The 14507-nt window shown below is 26.7% G+C and overlaps 1 protein-coding gene across 2 annotated transcripts in view; it reads right to left on the bottom strand.

Annotated features, from left to right (window-relative positions):
- LOC127278958 (uncharacterized) overlaps nucleotides 1–10275 on the bottom strand; it is a 38692-nt gene extending 28417 nt beyond the window's left edge. Inside the window, exon 1 of one of the 2 annotated variants that reach the window (XM_051300940.1) lies at nucleotides 9921–10275. In XM_051300940.1, coding sequence (XP_051156897.1) covers nucleotides 9921–9993 — 73 coding nt within the window. In that variant the 5' untranslated portion in view covers nucleotides 9994–10275. Of the gene's footprint in view, nucleotides 1–1109; nucleotides 1796–9920 lie in introns of those variants that run through there. The other variant, XM_051300939.1, reaches the window with a different exon arrangement.
- Nucleotides 10276–14507: the final 4232 nt, after the last annotated feature.

The raw sequence follows: 14507 nt of genomic DNA, 5'->3' as shown, positions 1-14507 counted from the left end.
GATTACGAATATGAATTCAGATTTCACAAATTTGAAATAATAAGTTTCAAGAAAATCCGTTTGATTTTTAATATTTTCGTCCGCCAAATTGGATCCTTCATTTTGAACTTTTAAAATCTGTCTTGGAATTCGTAATCAGCAACTCCAAAAACCTTTAAGTAAGTTACGACTTTTTTTTCTAAGTCACATATTTCGATTTTCAGTAACAATTGTTGCAAAAAATTAAAATTGAAATTATCTCGAAAACCTAATGTATAGTGAAAAACGGACTGCTAATTCAAATTCAGCGTTAAAATTTACTTAAGTAACAGGTTTTCGTTGCTTGGGTCCAAAACTAACAAAAACTAGAAAACAAGATAACTTAATAAAATGCACTTATTTGTTTTACCTTCGTTTCTATAAAATTGAGGTCTAAGAATTAATTTTAGATATTTTTAAATTTCATAAATATAGACAGCCCTTTTTTTAATTAATTCGGTGTCAGTTCCCCCACAGCACCTAAAATTTCTGCAATATTGACATTTTTCTGCAATTTTATCAGCAATATTACAATATTGAGGTAGAATATTTAGGTGCTACGTGGATTAGAAATAAAAAAAACTCGCTTGAAAGTATAGAAATGAAAAGTTTATTCGACGTTTAGCGTCCAAAAATTATTTTTGACAAACAAAGAAATTTAAATAAATTTTTAAGATTTAAGGTTCAAATGCAATTCCAATCATCAACGTATTTGGAAACCCTATCATTTTAACCTCGCCCCCTAAATAGTAAAATCTACTTAAAATAATAAAATATTAATGAAATAAAAATAGAGATTAAAGAAATAAATAAAGTATAAATTAAATTATTTTATTAATTAACAATAATAATTTTACTATTTTTATAAGTTTTTCCTTTTTTCATATATATATATTTATATTTACGTATATAAACTTTGATTTCTTTAACATTTACGTGAAACCAAAGGACTGACATGACGATATCATTTAATGCACTTAAAGTGCATACTCTATAGTGTAGACCCTATAGTATAGGGTTTACAGTGCAGAAATCGATAACGATGGTGAATTTGATTAAGAAGCATGCTCTTAATAAAAAATTAAAATTACCCTGTAGCATGTTGTGATCTGCGTCCTCATCTACGAGACAGTGGAGTCTGTCTATTGTTGGTGATAGCAAACTCATCCTGACGATTTAATTTTCGCAGTTTTCTAAATCACGTTTGTAAGACAGTAACTAAATGACTAGAAAAATTACTATCAAGTCCGATATTCTCAACAAGAATTAAAATATAAAAAAGATTAGCAACCTGGCTGCTTGTAATGCAGGCAATGTTATCAGTGACACTCTGTACTCATAATAATCATTGACAGTTAAAGTCACAACAAATTTTTTTTTTATTCTTGTTGTTCACAATTTGGTTGTTTTATAGAAATTTTCAATCTGTTTTAAAGATAATAACGCTTTTGGTACTCATCGATCCTTGGAAATTGTAGAATCTGAAGAAACTGACTTACTTTCACTTTACTTGTTTGATTATTTTATCTCAAGAGTTCAACCTTGTTTTCATTGATGGTCTGAAATAGTCTTGAGAGGCGTGATCACTTTTTCATTTTTCTTTAAGCAACTGTCCAGATGTTAGTTATTATTATCTCAATGTTATTTTGGCACGAGAATTTTGCTATCACAAACACTAGCACTGTCACCACTGTGACGACATAATACAGAGGATGCTTTACCTTGCCCCGTTGACACGGTGTGTAGACGACGACGCATGGCGCGTGCAAGTCGCTCCTCTGCCCGCGAATGTCGTGAGTATCAATCAATAAAACTGCTGCGCGACTGCGCTTCACGGAGTTAAGAATGACGAAAGTAACAATACGAAATGATTGATATAATATTATGATTTCTCATATAGTGCAACGAAAGTATTTTATTGATAAAACAAACACTTCGCACATATATTTTTTTTAATGAAAATTTTTCTTTTAATATTAATAGTAAACATTTTTTTAAATAAACGACTAATAATCATTCTTTGCACATTTCTAAAGTCATAATAGAACCTTGAGGCAAACATTTTAATATTATTGTAATATTACGAATCTTACATGCAATATGACAGTGTTATTAGGGTAATATTACATCTACACCTACTTCTGGAGTAATATATACCAGGCCTCCGACTTTTTTCGACTTATTTTAATAAGATGCAACTTTTTCGACTTTTTTTTACAAATTTTTTTAACAATACACGTCTTTTTTAGTATACAATGTAGATCTTCCTAAAATTTTCTTTATTTCAATTATTTAACAAATTTTAACTAAAATTTTTCTCTAACTTAATTATTTTTAATAATTTTAATGAAATTCTTCACAAATTCAATTATTTTAAACTATTTTTCAATTAAAAATATTATAAAATTTAATAATTGCTTAAAATTTTTAAAAATCAGCAAATAAAATTACCAAAAATTTAAATTTTAAATCTTTTTTTTAATTATTTTCAAATTTTTCCATCTAAAACTTTCTGAAATTTAATAATTTCAACTATAACTGTTCCGAAATATAATTATTTTAAATGATATATTCTAATAACATTAGGCAGCGTTGAACGAACGAAACATTTTTTTTTCGATTAATAGATATATTTTGGATTTTTTTCCTTTGTACAATTTTCCTGAATCTAAAAATAACGCATTTTCGAGCTACGTTTGACATCATTTAAATTCACCTGTAGGAAAATTAGCTAGTCCAATTATAATAAATAATATACCGCTATGATAATTAAATTACTTTTCGAACCGTCGGTCTTAGAATAAAATCCAATGAAAATTGACAGACTTATAGTTGATCAAAGTTCAAATTTTGATCATTTTTAGATACTTGTCTAACTTCTGTTAATTTTTTTTAATCAAAACAATAAAAAAAGTACATGTTTTAAATTTTTTATCGATATTCTATTTAATTACGAAAATTTTCAGCCCAAGTACCCGGCTGAAAAAACTTGTACAAGAAATTGTACATGTTCTTGTACATGTTCATTTATGTCTTTTAAATTAAAAATTAAAAACTTTAAAGGCTGCACAGTAGCTTTCTTAAGCATTTATAGCTGCGCAATAATTTTTAGCATGCATAAGTGAAGAGTCTTAACAATTATAACTTATTAAAATTTCAAATTTTTTTCAAAAACATTTTTAAACAAATGTTCTGGTACAAGAACATAAACGTGTTCATGTAAAAGTACTTGTACATGAAACCTGCACAAAAAAATATGTACAAGTATATTTTCTTGTCCAGGATTTTGTACAAGTTCTGGTACAAGAACATGTCTCAATTCCGGATGCTGAACTTGTTCAAGAACATTTTTTGAACATGTACAAGTAAATATACAAGTTCATTAATGAACATGTACAAGAACTTGTACATTTTCTTGTACAAGTTTTTTCATTTGGGTAGAGCACAATCGGATGAAAAATAAAAATTCTAATAGATTTAGTGAACAAAACAATTTTTTCATTTTATTATGAACAAAATTGACATGGGAAATGATATAGAGAATTGACGTAGGGAATTGACAAAAATAATATGCCAGTAAAAAAATTGTAGGAATCTATTTAGGTTTCTTATGTAAAAACAAAATTGTAAATTCCCACTTGAAATCATACTCCAAATCGTGTCCCAATTTCACATATGGTTCTACATGGGATCCCATGTGGATTCTTATGTGAGACCTGGGATTTCATATGGGTTTCAACATAAAAAAAACTAATTTTTGCAACACTAACCTCTAAAGTTAAATTTTACACACCGAAAAGTGTGTGTAATGAAGCTCTTTTTCAAACGGTGTGTAAAGTGATTCACTTTACGCACTGAAATTTACTTTACGCACCGAAAATTATCTCACATAATATAAGGATTGTTTTAGACCATACAAAACCACAAAATTAAAAAACGAACTTTACTTTTAAATTTATACACTACTACTTAAAGATATTTTTCCTGATCTACGATTGATTTATTTAATTTTATACAATCGAAATTATTCTAATAGTGAGTTGGAATTCTTCATAATAGGTACTTAACTTTAGAGGTGGGTGTTGCAAAAAATGTTGTATGATACACGTGTGTAAATCTGATTATACGAGTGTGAGATTTGCAGCACTCGGCTTCGTCGAGTTTGATACCAAAAAAAAAAGTTTGATACCATTGATACCAAAAACTCATTTTTCGCCAAAATATGAGTTAACCAAGTTTTTACTTCGTACGGCAGAATACCAAGCCTGTCAGTGTTTACTTGCTTGTTCACACCGTTTCCTCTCTTACACCGCAGTGAATAATTTAAACAATTATTAATTAAATTATTTGAGATCAAATTTTTTCCCTCACCGTAATTGAAACATTTTTAATATTTTCATTGGTTCCTATTTCGGCGGGCAAAGTATCTTCAAAATACACGTAATTTTGGTCACCGACATTGATACACCGAAACTGATACAAACGCGCCGCAATAGAAAATTACGGGATTAGTTTTAATTTCTCATATTTGTTTAAATAATCGATTTTTATAAAGTTAAACATTTTTTTAACATCTAAATAACATAACCTTTTAGTTTAATAAGTCTTAAATTTAGTATATACAATAGAAATGTCGAATTTTCTATTTCAAAGGTGTTTTGACTCGTATCACGCCGCAATTAGTGCATTTACCCTACTTATAAAAGAAAATAATAAATTTCTCTTTTTTAAAACGTAAATAACAATATTATTTCAAATGTTTTAAAATTTCTTTAAAGAACTTGTCAAAAAAAAATCCATTTTTTTAAATTCTTGTTCCTAGTTTTGTGTATTATGGTTTACAATTTTTATAAAATTTATTTAATTACATATAGAAATCAAATCAAAAAATGTATATATGTACTTTACACTAACATAAAAAGTGATTACCATAAAAGTTAAAGAAAATTACAAAATTTGTATTTTAAACAAAATGCCTAATTTTAGAAAACGCAGATTGAAAAAAAACTATCTAACTATGTAAAAATAACAAAGAAAATGAATGACAGTAAAATAACCATATATAATACAACCTTATGCAGGGAAAAAAAGAGATTGAATAAATTAAACAGAACTGGACGACATAATTATTCAAATTTTCCTTTTTGTGAAAAAACAGTTTTTTAATTATATACCTTCAAAACGAATCTAATGCAGGTAATATACGTCACCCCCACAGCACCAAAACTTTCCTAAAGATTTCCTAAAGATTTATTTGAAATGTTGGGAATATTTAATTGCAATGTTTAGTGAAAATTGTGTAAAGATTTAAATTTCACACTTGAATAAATGTTCAGCCCAACTAGCACGTAATATTACTGTAATGTTACAGTAATATTACCCGGTAATATTAATGTAATATTACAGTGATATTAAAATGTCCGCCTGATGGTGATATTACCAAGTAATATTACTGTAATACTACGGTAATGTGACAGTAATATTACAGATTGATTTGACCCAAGTAGAAATGTGCCACTGGCATAGTACTGACCCAACACTGCCAGTCAGTATAACAGTACTCACTGCCGTACTGGGCCAGTAGTGGGCCAGCCCTGGCTAGTAACGCTGTCCAGTACTGATTTTGTCTCGCTCACCAGTACTAACGTAGTACTGGAATAATACTGGCATAATACTGGTAAAGTACTCATCCGGAGTTAAAATCTCATTTTTTTACAAAATACTATATAATACTACTCTTTCCATTGCAAATTTCATCCTTATAAGCTTATTACTCCCATTTTTACCACGAAAAGGTAATGTGAGGGTAATAATAGTTAATTTAATTTAGAATATATAAACTATTATTAATAATAAAAAATTAAAATAATAATTATCATATATGTTAATTAAATTATATTATTTTTAATAAATTAATTTACAAAAAATATTTTTGTGTTGTAATTTTTTTTTAATTCATACTATTTAATTTTTTTTAATTTGCACTTATACTTAATTAATTAATTATTTAATAATTAATATTACAGATAAACAAATATTGTACTTATAACACTTAAAACTAAGAATGAAAAATCTCGCACGCATGAGGGATCGAACCCCAAACCCTAAGAACGCAAGTCGGATACGCATACCGCACAGCCGCGCTGGCTTGAAGTGCTGACTTGAAGTAGTTTACCCTAATGCAAAAGTTTTGATTTCGAAGACCGTATTATCTATTGATAACGAAAATAAAATGTATTTATTCTTGAATTTTTTTATCTCACAAAATTTTTAACTAATACAAACAAATATATTTTATATATATAATAATAATACATTACAATTACATCAAAAATTTTGAGAGAAAGTATTGGAAAGAAATTAATAAACATATTTTTTAATAAAAAATCATCGTTTTCTACCTATTGGAATAATTTAAAGACTTTTTCATTTAATGTTTTTTTGCCACCGACATAGTACTGATTCGGTGTGAATGACAGTGTTTTGCCAGTACTGGTTTTAATATTTGTTTACCTTGGATATAGTACTGATTCGGTGTATTAGTCAGTACACTGCCAGTACTGAAAGTCAATACCGACGGCCAGTATTGGATCAGTACCATACCGGTGTTTAATTACGGCGAGCTACGGACATTTCTACTTGGGGAGTTACTCATAAAGCATCACAATCATAAATATATTGTAAGTCAGTGTGGCTTGTTGGTAAAACTCTGGACTTGTGTTCTTTGAGTTCGGGGTTCGATTCCCCGGTTGGGAACATTTTTTTCGTGAAATAATATTCTTCTAATATTACTGCAATATTCTCGTGTATTATTACCTTAATATTACTGTAATGTTACTGTAATATTAGAGTAATAATGCCTTAATATTACAGCAAAACATTATCCGGTAATATTACCATGAGGCGGACATTTTAATATCACTGTAAGATTATAGTAATGTTACCGGGTAATATTTCTGTAATATTACTGTAATATTACGTGCCACTTGGGAGGAAAGTTTCGCGATAAACATTTATTCAAGTGTAAAATTTAAATCTTTACACAATTTTCACTAAACATTGCAATTAAATATTCCGAACGTTTCAAATAAATCTTTAGGAATCTTTAGAAAAGTTTCGGTGCTGTAGGGGCAAGTCTTATTATCAAATTAATATTAAATAATACCTAATTCTCCAATTCCATTATTATTTTAAAGATACCCTTATAATAATTTCATAATTTTTTACGATCAGAATCAAGTAGGTAATTCATATATTTTTGGTAAATTTTAATATCTAATTTTAAATAGCTTTCGAATAATAACGTTTTCAAAATAATTTGAAAATTTAACATTACGAAATATCGTTGTTAACCTCATACTTTTAATTACTATATTACTAATTATATATACAAGAAAATAAAAAGTACATTAATATTATTGTGAATGGAGTCGTTTTTAAAAATATGCCTGCAACAGTCCTCAAACGGATGACTGAATCTATTATTTTTGTTTTTATTTATTTCTCTATTGAACCTATTTTTGTTTTATGTACATATTGAAGGCTCCACATGTTTCAAATAGGTGTCGAAAAACACAAATATAAATAACAAAATAAATATACATTATGTATAGGGGAGACTGGGGCTAAATGTTAAATTTTCGAGAAATATTTTTTTAGGTACCAAAACCCCTTCTACATCAAAAGAAAAAGACTGAAAAATATTTTAATACTGAATATTAAAATGATGGATGAAAACGGCATTCTGAAGAATAATCTTATATTGTATCTTAAATTAACAGAGAAATAACTTATAATAAAGTCTAAAGAAAATAAAGATTAATATGATTAAAGTTTTGATTAATGTTAAATAAATTATAATACTGTATTTAAATACGAAATCTATGTATGAAATATTAAATCTTCATATTCATTGAAATATTTTTAATACAGTATAATAGTAATTTTGTAAAATCGGACAATGTACCAAGATTTCTTATCTTATAATTTTCCAAAATCGGAAAGATTTTTTAAATCCATGCAAAAACGCGATCGTAAAATTGGAAGTAGGAAAGTAATATAATTTTAGCTTTATTACGTCTTGCCTCCATTAGATGGCAGAAGCATGCAGGGAGCACAAAGTCGCAGCTGTCATTATTACTTCTTTCCTATTTCCTATTTTACGATCGCGTTTCTGCGTGGATTTGAAAAATCTTTCTGATTTTGGAAAATTATAAGATAAGAAATCTTGGTACATTGTCCGATTTTATAAAAAGTGTTCTTAATTCGAGAAAATAGTGTTTTAAAATCAATGTTTATCATTTTCACGTTCAGTGCCGTTTTTATAGGGCGATAATTAAATGCCAAAAAATTTCAGAGACCGTTGAACAATCTTAATTAATTAACAAAAAATAGGTTTATATTTATAAAGAAATACAAAGTACATCAATTTAAATTATTATTAGTACTATAAGTATATTTAAAAATAATTAATATTTTGTTGAATTTTAATATTGCCTGAAAAGTTGAAAGAAACTACCTTACCGACCGCATACGGTAATGAAAAAAATTAAAAACTTGATTTTAGCTTAGTTCAAAAGTTAATATTAATTATTTTTAACTAATTAGTACTAATAATAATTGTAATTGATGTAATTTGCATTTCTTTAAAATATATAAACCTATTTTTTGTTCAGATTATATTGATTATAATGTAAAATTTGAAAAAAGTCCATTAAATACTAGATGAGAATTCATAGGCCAAAATTTATCTTTAATAAATAATTATTTATTACATTATTTATTGTAATTTTGATAAGAATCAACTCTATAAACATCCAGTTACCTCTCAGAATGCATTTTTCCTTCATATTTAATCGATTTATTAAGTCTTTTTTGTAGAAACCAAAAGATAACCTGAAATTAACCGAAACTTAACCCAGCTGGGTTAACTTTCGGTTAATCAAAATCGCCAGGGATTCTTTAGATTTTTTCTTTCCGTCTATAGTCCAAATTTTGACACTGTAATTATTTCTGTTTGAGAGATATAGAAATTTAATGGTTTTGACAGTTTAACATTTAGCCCCAGTCTCCCCTATAAATTTCGATATAAATCCTAACAGCATCTGGATATTCAAGATATCTTATGGATGTCCTGGGATATCATTTTGTCATTTTGAACTAGCACTGCACCGACAACAGTACTACATAATTATAATCAGAATCTCTTCTTAATATTTTTCAGAAAGGAATTCCTTTATTTGCAATATGAAAATATTATTGTCATTGGATGAATAAAGATTTTGTTTTATTATTATTAACTGGAGCAAATGTGATTGTAACTAGGGTATTTACCTTAAACAAATTTCAACTTTTTATCACTTAAAGAACTATCAAACATAAAAATAAAAAGATAAATAAAGTTATGAATAACGCACATTATCAAATATCTAGAAAATATTTTTGAGGTAAGATTATTTAATTTGAAAGTAATTGTTTCTTATGAATAAATTAAGGCAATATTTTATATAGTTAACCAATTAAAAATTTTTAAAAATTCATTTTAAACTGTCTCAAATATCTAATTAAAAATTAACAAAACAGCCTTTTTCCTGGTTTAATTATTTTCAAAATTTCATCTGTCTTTGAGAAGTGAAAGAGAAAAATATGTTTGTATACTTTTCCGTCGGTAGTGTATTTACTTATACTAAAATGCGTTTATTTTTTATTTTATCTCTACTGATGAGATAATAATTTGAAGACCGAAATAAGTAATAAACTTTTAGATAGTGAAATAATTTATTGTTTGTTATATTATAAATAAAGAATAATCGCACAAATTTTCAAATTATTATTTATTTCCTTTACTTCTTTTTTAATTCAATAAGTACCTATTTTAAAAAAAGTTATTCAATAAAACTTGCCAGAATCTTTCCAACATTCAGTATCCTCACTGAGACTGTAAAATTCATTTTGTAGATCCTCATAGCTGGCCATTGTCGTAAATTGAAACTGTTTAAAGCACTTGGAATTACCGTTTAAACGTTATAAAATTATGCCACAAAAGAAATTTTCAAGTTATTTTAAAACCTTCTATTCAAGCGATAATGATTCAAGAATATAATGCATGACTAGATAGAATAAAAATTCTCACAATTTAAATAAATAACGACACGAAAGACGAAACAGTCAAGGAGAATTAAACACATGGTTACTAAAGCACGATATCGTTACAAGACCAGATTGTTGCTGGTGGTTTGTTTCAACCGATGGTGTCCACCTCTCCATTACCAGACAAGTTTTACATGTTTACATTATAATGTTCCTTCTTCCTCATACTTAGACTATCCTATGTCAGCCTATCTTTTTTTTCTATCTTCTTATTTCTTATCACTTCATTTTACCGTCTTTCTTTCTCTCTCCTTATATATATATATATATATATATATATATATATATATATATATATATATATTTGTCTTGTTTCCAAATATTGTATCTTATGTATAAAATATATCATATATTTTTATTTCACAGTAAAGTAATTGCTTCCTCATATAACAAAGAAAGCTTTGTAGTCTTTCGAATTTAATTTTTTAAAATGCATTAATAATTAGGGGCCATCCATAAACTACGTTACCAATTTTTCATTATTTTTAGACTCGTTACCACCACGTTAAATACATTCCCATGTAAGAAATGCCAAGACTGACAATACAGCCCAACATTGGCCCAGTAATGTCTGTCGAAGTACGGCAAACGTTACTGGACCAATACTGGCGATCAATTCGTCCCATTACTGGTCCAATATTGGCAGTGATTCTCGGTTATTCCAATTTGCCATAATTGGGCCAAATTCCGTCACTTTTTTTTCTTTTTCTTACTCTCAAAATGAAGCTTGAGATATATACTTTCAATACCAAAAAAACTAGAATGACGTTTTTTTGTTTTCGAGATATTAATTAATTAATTAATTAATGTTTATAACAAATGAAATAGTTTACAAACAAATAAAGTTACCGTAATTCTGATGTTAGCAATTGAAAGTTAACGTAATTCTGCATCCAATGAGCCCTATACGAAGTATTTTGGATAAGTAGATTGTTAATAAACAATTAGTTAACATTATTAAATGTAATTTATGTAATGTAATTATGTAATTTATGTAATTGATTCAAATAAACTGAATTATTTAATACAAATCATTCGTTATTTAATGCTAATACACTATTTTATCAAGACAAATAAAAAAATATTTTAATCAATTAAATGTTTATTTGAAACGAAAATAATGAGTTACTTGCAACTATTAATTTATTTATTTCACTCAAAGATTTCATTTTTTTGTTACAAATAAAAAGTATTTGATACAATAAATTTATTTTGATTCTAATCAACTAAATTATTTAATATAAATAATGCGTTATTTAATGTTAATACACTATTTTATTAAAGGAAAAGAAACTATTTTGATCAATTAAATATTTAAGTGTTATGAGAATCATGAGTTATTTGATACTATTCATTTATTTAAATATATATGGGTGATTCTCCGCGTAGCACACAACTTAATGTCCCTCATATTTTTTAAAAAATCAATTGCACATATTGCAAAAATCAAATGGAAAAACTAATTTCTATGTTTACAAACAAAAGCCCACAGTCGTTTTTAATTAAAAGTTTATAATTTTATTTAAAAAGCTGTTTTAAGGTGCCAAAACGTCATGGTATGACCTGTCCCCAGTACATCTTTTATATAAAAAAATGTTATTTTTAGTAAAATACAGTAATCAATATAAAAACTATTGATAATTTCGTATTGTTTATGTTAGTAGAATTGTGAGAAAAAACCATTTGTGAAAAAAAATTTTTTTTTTTTATTTTTTTGGTGTTAATTCTTGTCCCTCGGTTTTGCGTCATGGTCTGGCCTTTTTATAAAATAGCATTTTTTTACATAAAAATAAAATCGAATCTTCACTCACCATTAGTTAAAAGCAACAATAAGCTCTCCTAAGTGAATTACTAAGAGAGAAACTGCTTTCAGAATTAATTTTTTTGTTTTTCACACATTAAAAGCATCAAATGTGTATAAGGAATCACAGAATCGTCATGGTCTGGCCTTCAAATATTTCTCAATAAAATTAATAATTATTTATATTTTATGTCAACTGAAGTGTAGTAGTATTAGTTCAGTGAATATAAATAATATGCATATGAAACAGATTGAAAATTGTTAATAAATTGTTGAAAAAATCAGTTTTTCTTGTGCTTCATGGTCTGGCCTCATCATCATGGTAAGGCTTTTTCTCCATTGAACGGCGTGTATCACTCTAGTGGCTATAAGTGCACATAAAATGTTAAGCAAAAAAATTTGTTTTAAACATTGAACTTTAGATAAGTAATAAATAATTACATAAATGTCCATAAATTACCACATAAATTTCCATAAATTACCGCATAAATTTCCATAAATTATTAAATTTAAAATTTTGAATTGTCGTTCGCGCTGTATATATTTTTGTAAGTTAACGCGAAAATTTCCATAAATTACTGAAATAAAAATTTTTAATTGTCGTTCGCGCTGTATATATTTTTATAAGTTACCGCGAAAATTTCCATAAATTACCAAAATTAAAATTTTTAATTGTGATTTATGTTTTACATATTTATGAATGTTAGACAAATTTCTATAAATTACCGCATAAATTTCCATAAATTACCTCGAAAATTTCCGTAAATTACCGAAATCAAAATTATTAATTGTCGTTCGCGCTATGTATATTTTTGTGAGTTACCCCAAAAATTTTCATTAACATTTTAAATCAAATTTCAACTATTTTATAGAATTCAAAAAGCAAAAAAAAAAATTTTTTAAATTTGTTTAAAAAATTATAAACAATTTGTCCGGCCTACCATGGATATTTATTTCTTGACACTTTATCTTCAAAAATACATATTGATATTTATCATTTCGATAAAAAAATTTTTTTAAAGTTTGAGACATCAAATCGTGCGCTACGCGGAGAATTACTCTTATATTATTTAATATTCTAAGTCCAAAAGTCAAATATTTTTTCATCAACAAAAAATTAATGTTTACAATGATTCAGAACAACGAAAAACGCGTTTTTAATAAAAATATATTTACACTTTTTTTAAAAATTCACCTGGGATGATTCATGATAATAATCATGAAGCGTATAATTAATTATATTTTATAAATTGCATTTAATTGGAAAATATAATTTAATATCTCAACTTTCACTAAATGATGTTAAGCACTTTTCTGAGTTAGGTCTTTTGCAAGTTTACATGACATCAAGAAGTTAACATTCGTTTTTACATAGCGTGCGTAGCGTAGTTGGTAAAGTGTTAGACTCATAATCCGTAGGTCGTAGGTTCGATTCCCCCCATGCGTTAGATTTATTTATTTCTCAGGTTTGCGTTTAATCATTAATTCTATGTATGAATTTGTTAAAAAATGAAAATATGCGATCATAGTATGCAGAAATTACATATTTTTTAATTTATTTATTTGTGTAAGACATTTAATTTAGAAATGGAAGAAATAATAAATAAATATGTTATTTATTCAATTCAAATTTTGATTTTTGTGAATTAAAAAATTCTTACATTTTATGCAAATAAATTATGTATTTGGATTAAATAAAATAATAATTACCGCAATTAAAGAGCTTTTAGTTTAAAACAATTAGGGGAGACTGGGGCAAACCGGCCAGGTGTTAGTTTCTCAGAATTGGTCAAACTTTAAAATATGTCAATTATAAATTTGAAAAGACTATATATTAAGAATAACTTATTTCTTCAGTTTGACATTTTTTAATTGTGTTTAGGCAATTTTATAAACAAAAGTTTGTTTTTTCGCTTCCGCTAGAAATTTTTACGAATCTGTTCATAAGAAATTTGTGAGAAAATCGTGTAATATTTATTAAAATTGTTTTTTAGGTTTAAAAGGTGCATGCCTCAGTTAAATTTATCGGTATATTATTTAATGATTTTACTAAGCACTTTTTGTATACAGGTCTTAATTGTCAAAATGGGCCTGTGGGTCAAACCGGCCTACACCCAGAGAAATGTTTTATTTGAATTAAATAAAATATATTTGACTTAAATAAAAATGGATATTTGTCTCAGAGCCTACTAAAATTTTCTTTGTCTCAAATAAATTTTTATATTTAAATTTGAGACAAATAAATTTTTATTTGCTACAAATATATTTTATATTTAGGACAAATAAATAAAAAGTTTTGAATGTAATATATTTAATTGCAAAATTGCCTGGTATTCAGCCAAATATTCTGGAATTGATATAATTAAAACTTATGATTCAAATTGAAAATCTTAAATTTTTACATTTCGTGGTTATTTTTTTGTATGTTCCGTGGATATTGTTGAAACGTAACAATTTCCATTTCTCTGTGTCAATGATAAGTTGATTTGAATTCTGTTTCACATTTGAGACACAACAGGGAGAAAGGCACTCAAAATAA

This window comes from Leptopilina boulardi, unplaced genomic scaffold (genome assembly GCF_019393585.1).
Source record: "Leptopilina boulardi isolate dan_hultmark-lab unplaced genomic scaffold, ZJU_Lbou_2.1 LbouV2_213, whole genome shotgun sequence".
Taxonomy (NCBI): Eukaryota; Metazoa; Arthropoda; class Insecta; order Hymenoptera; family Figitidae; genus Leptopilina; species Leptopilina boulardi.
The sequence above is the reverse complement of the archived record's forward strand: the minus strand, read 5'-3'. Positions and strand labels throughout refer to the sequence as shown.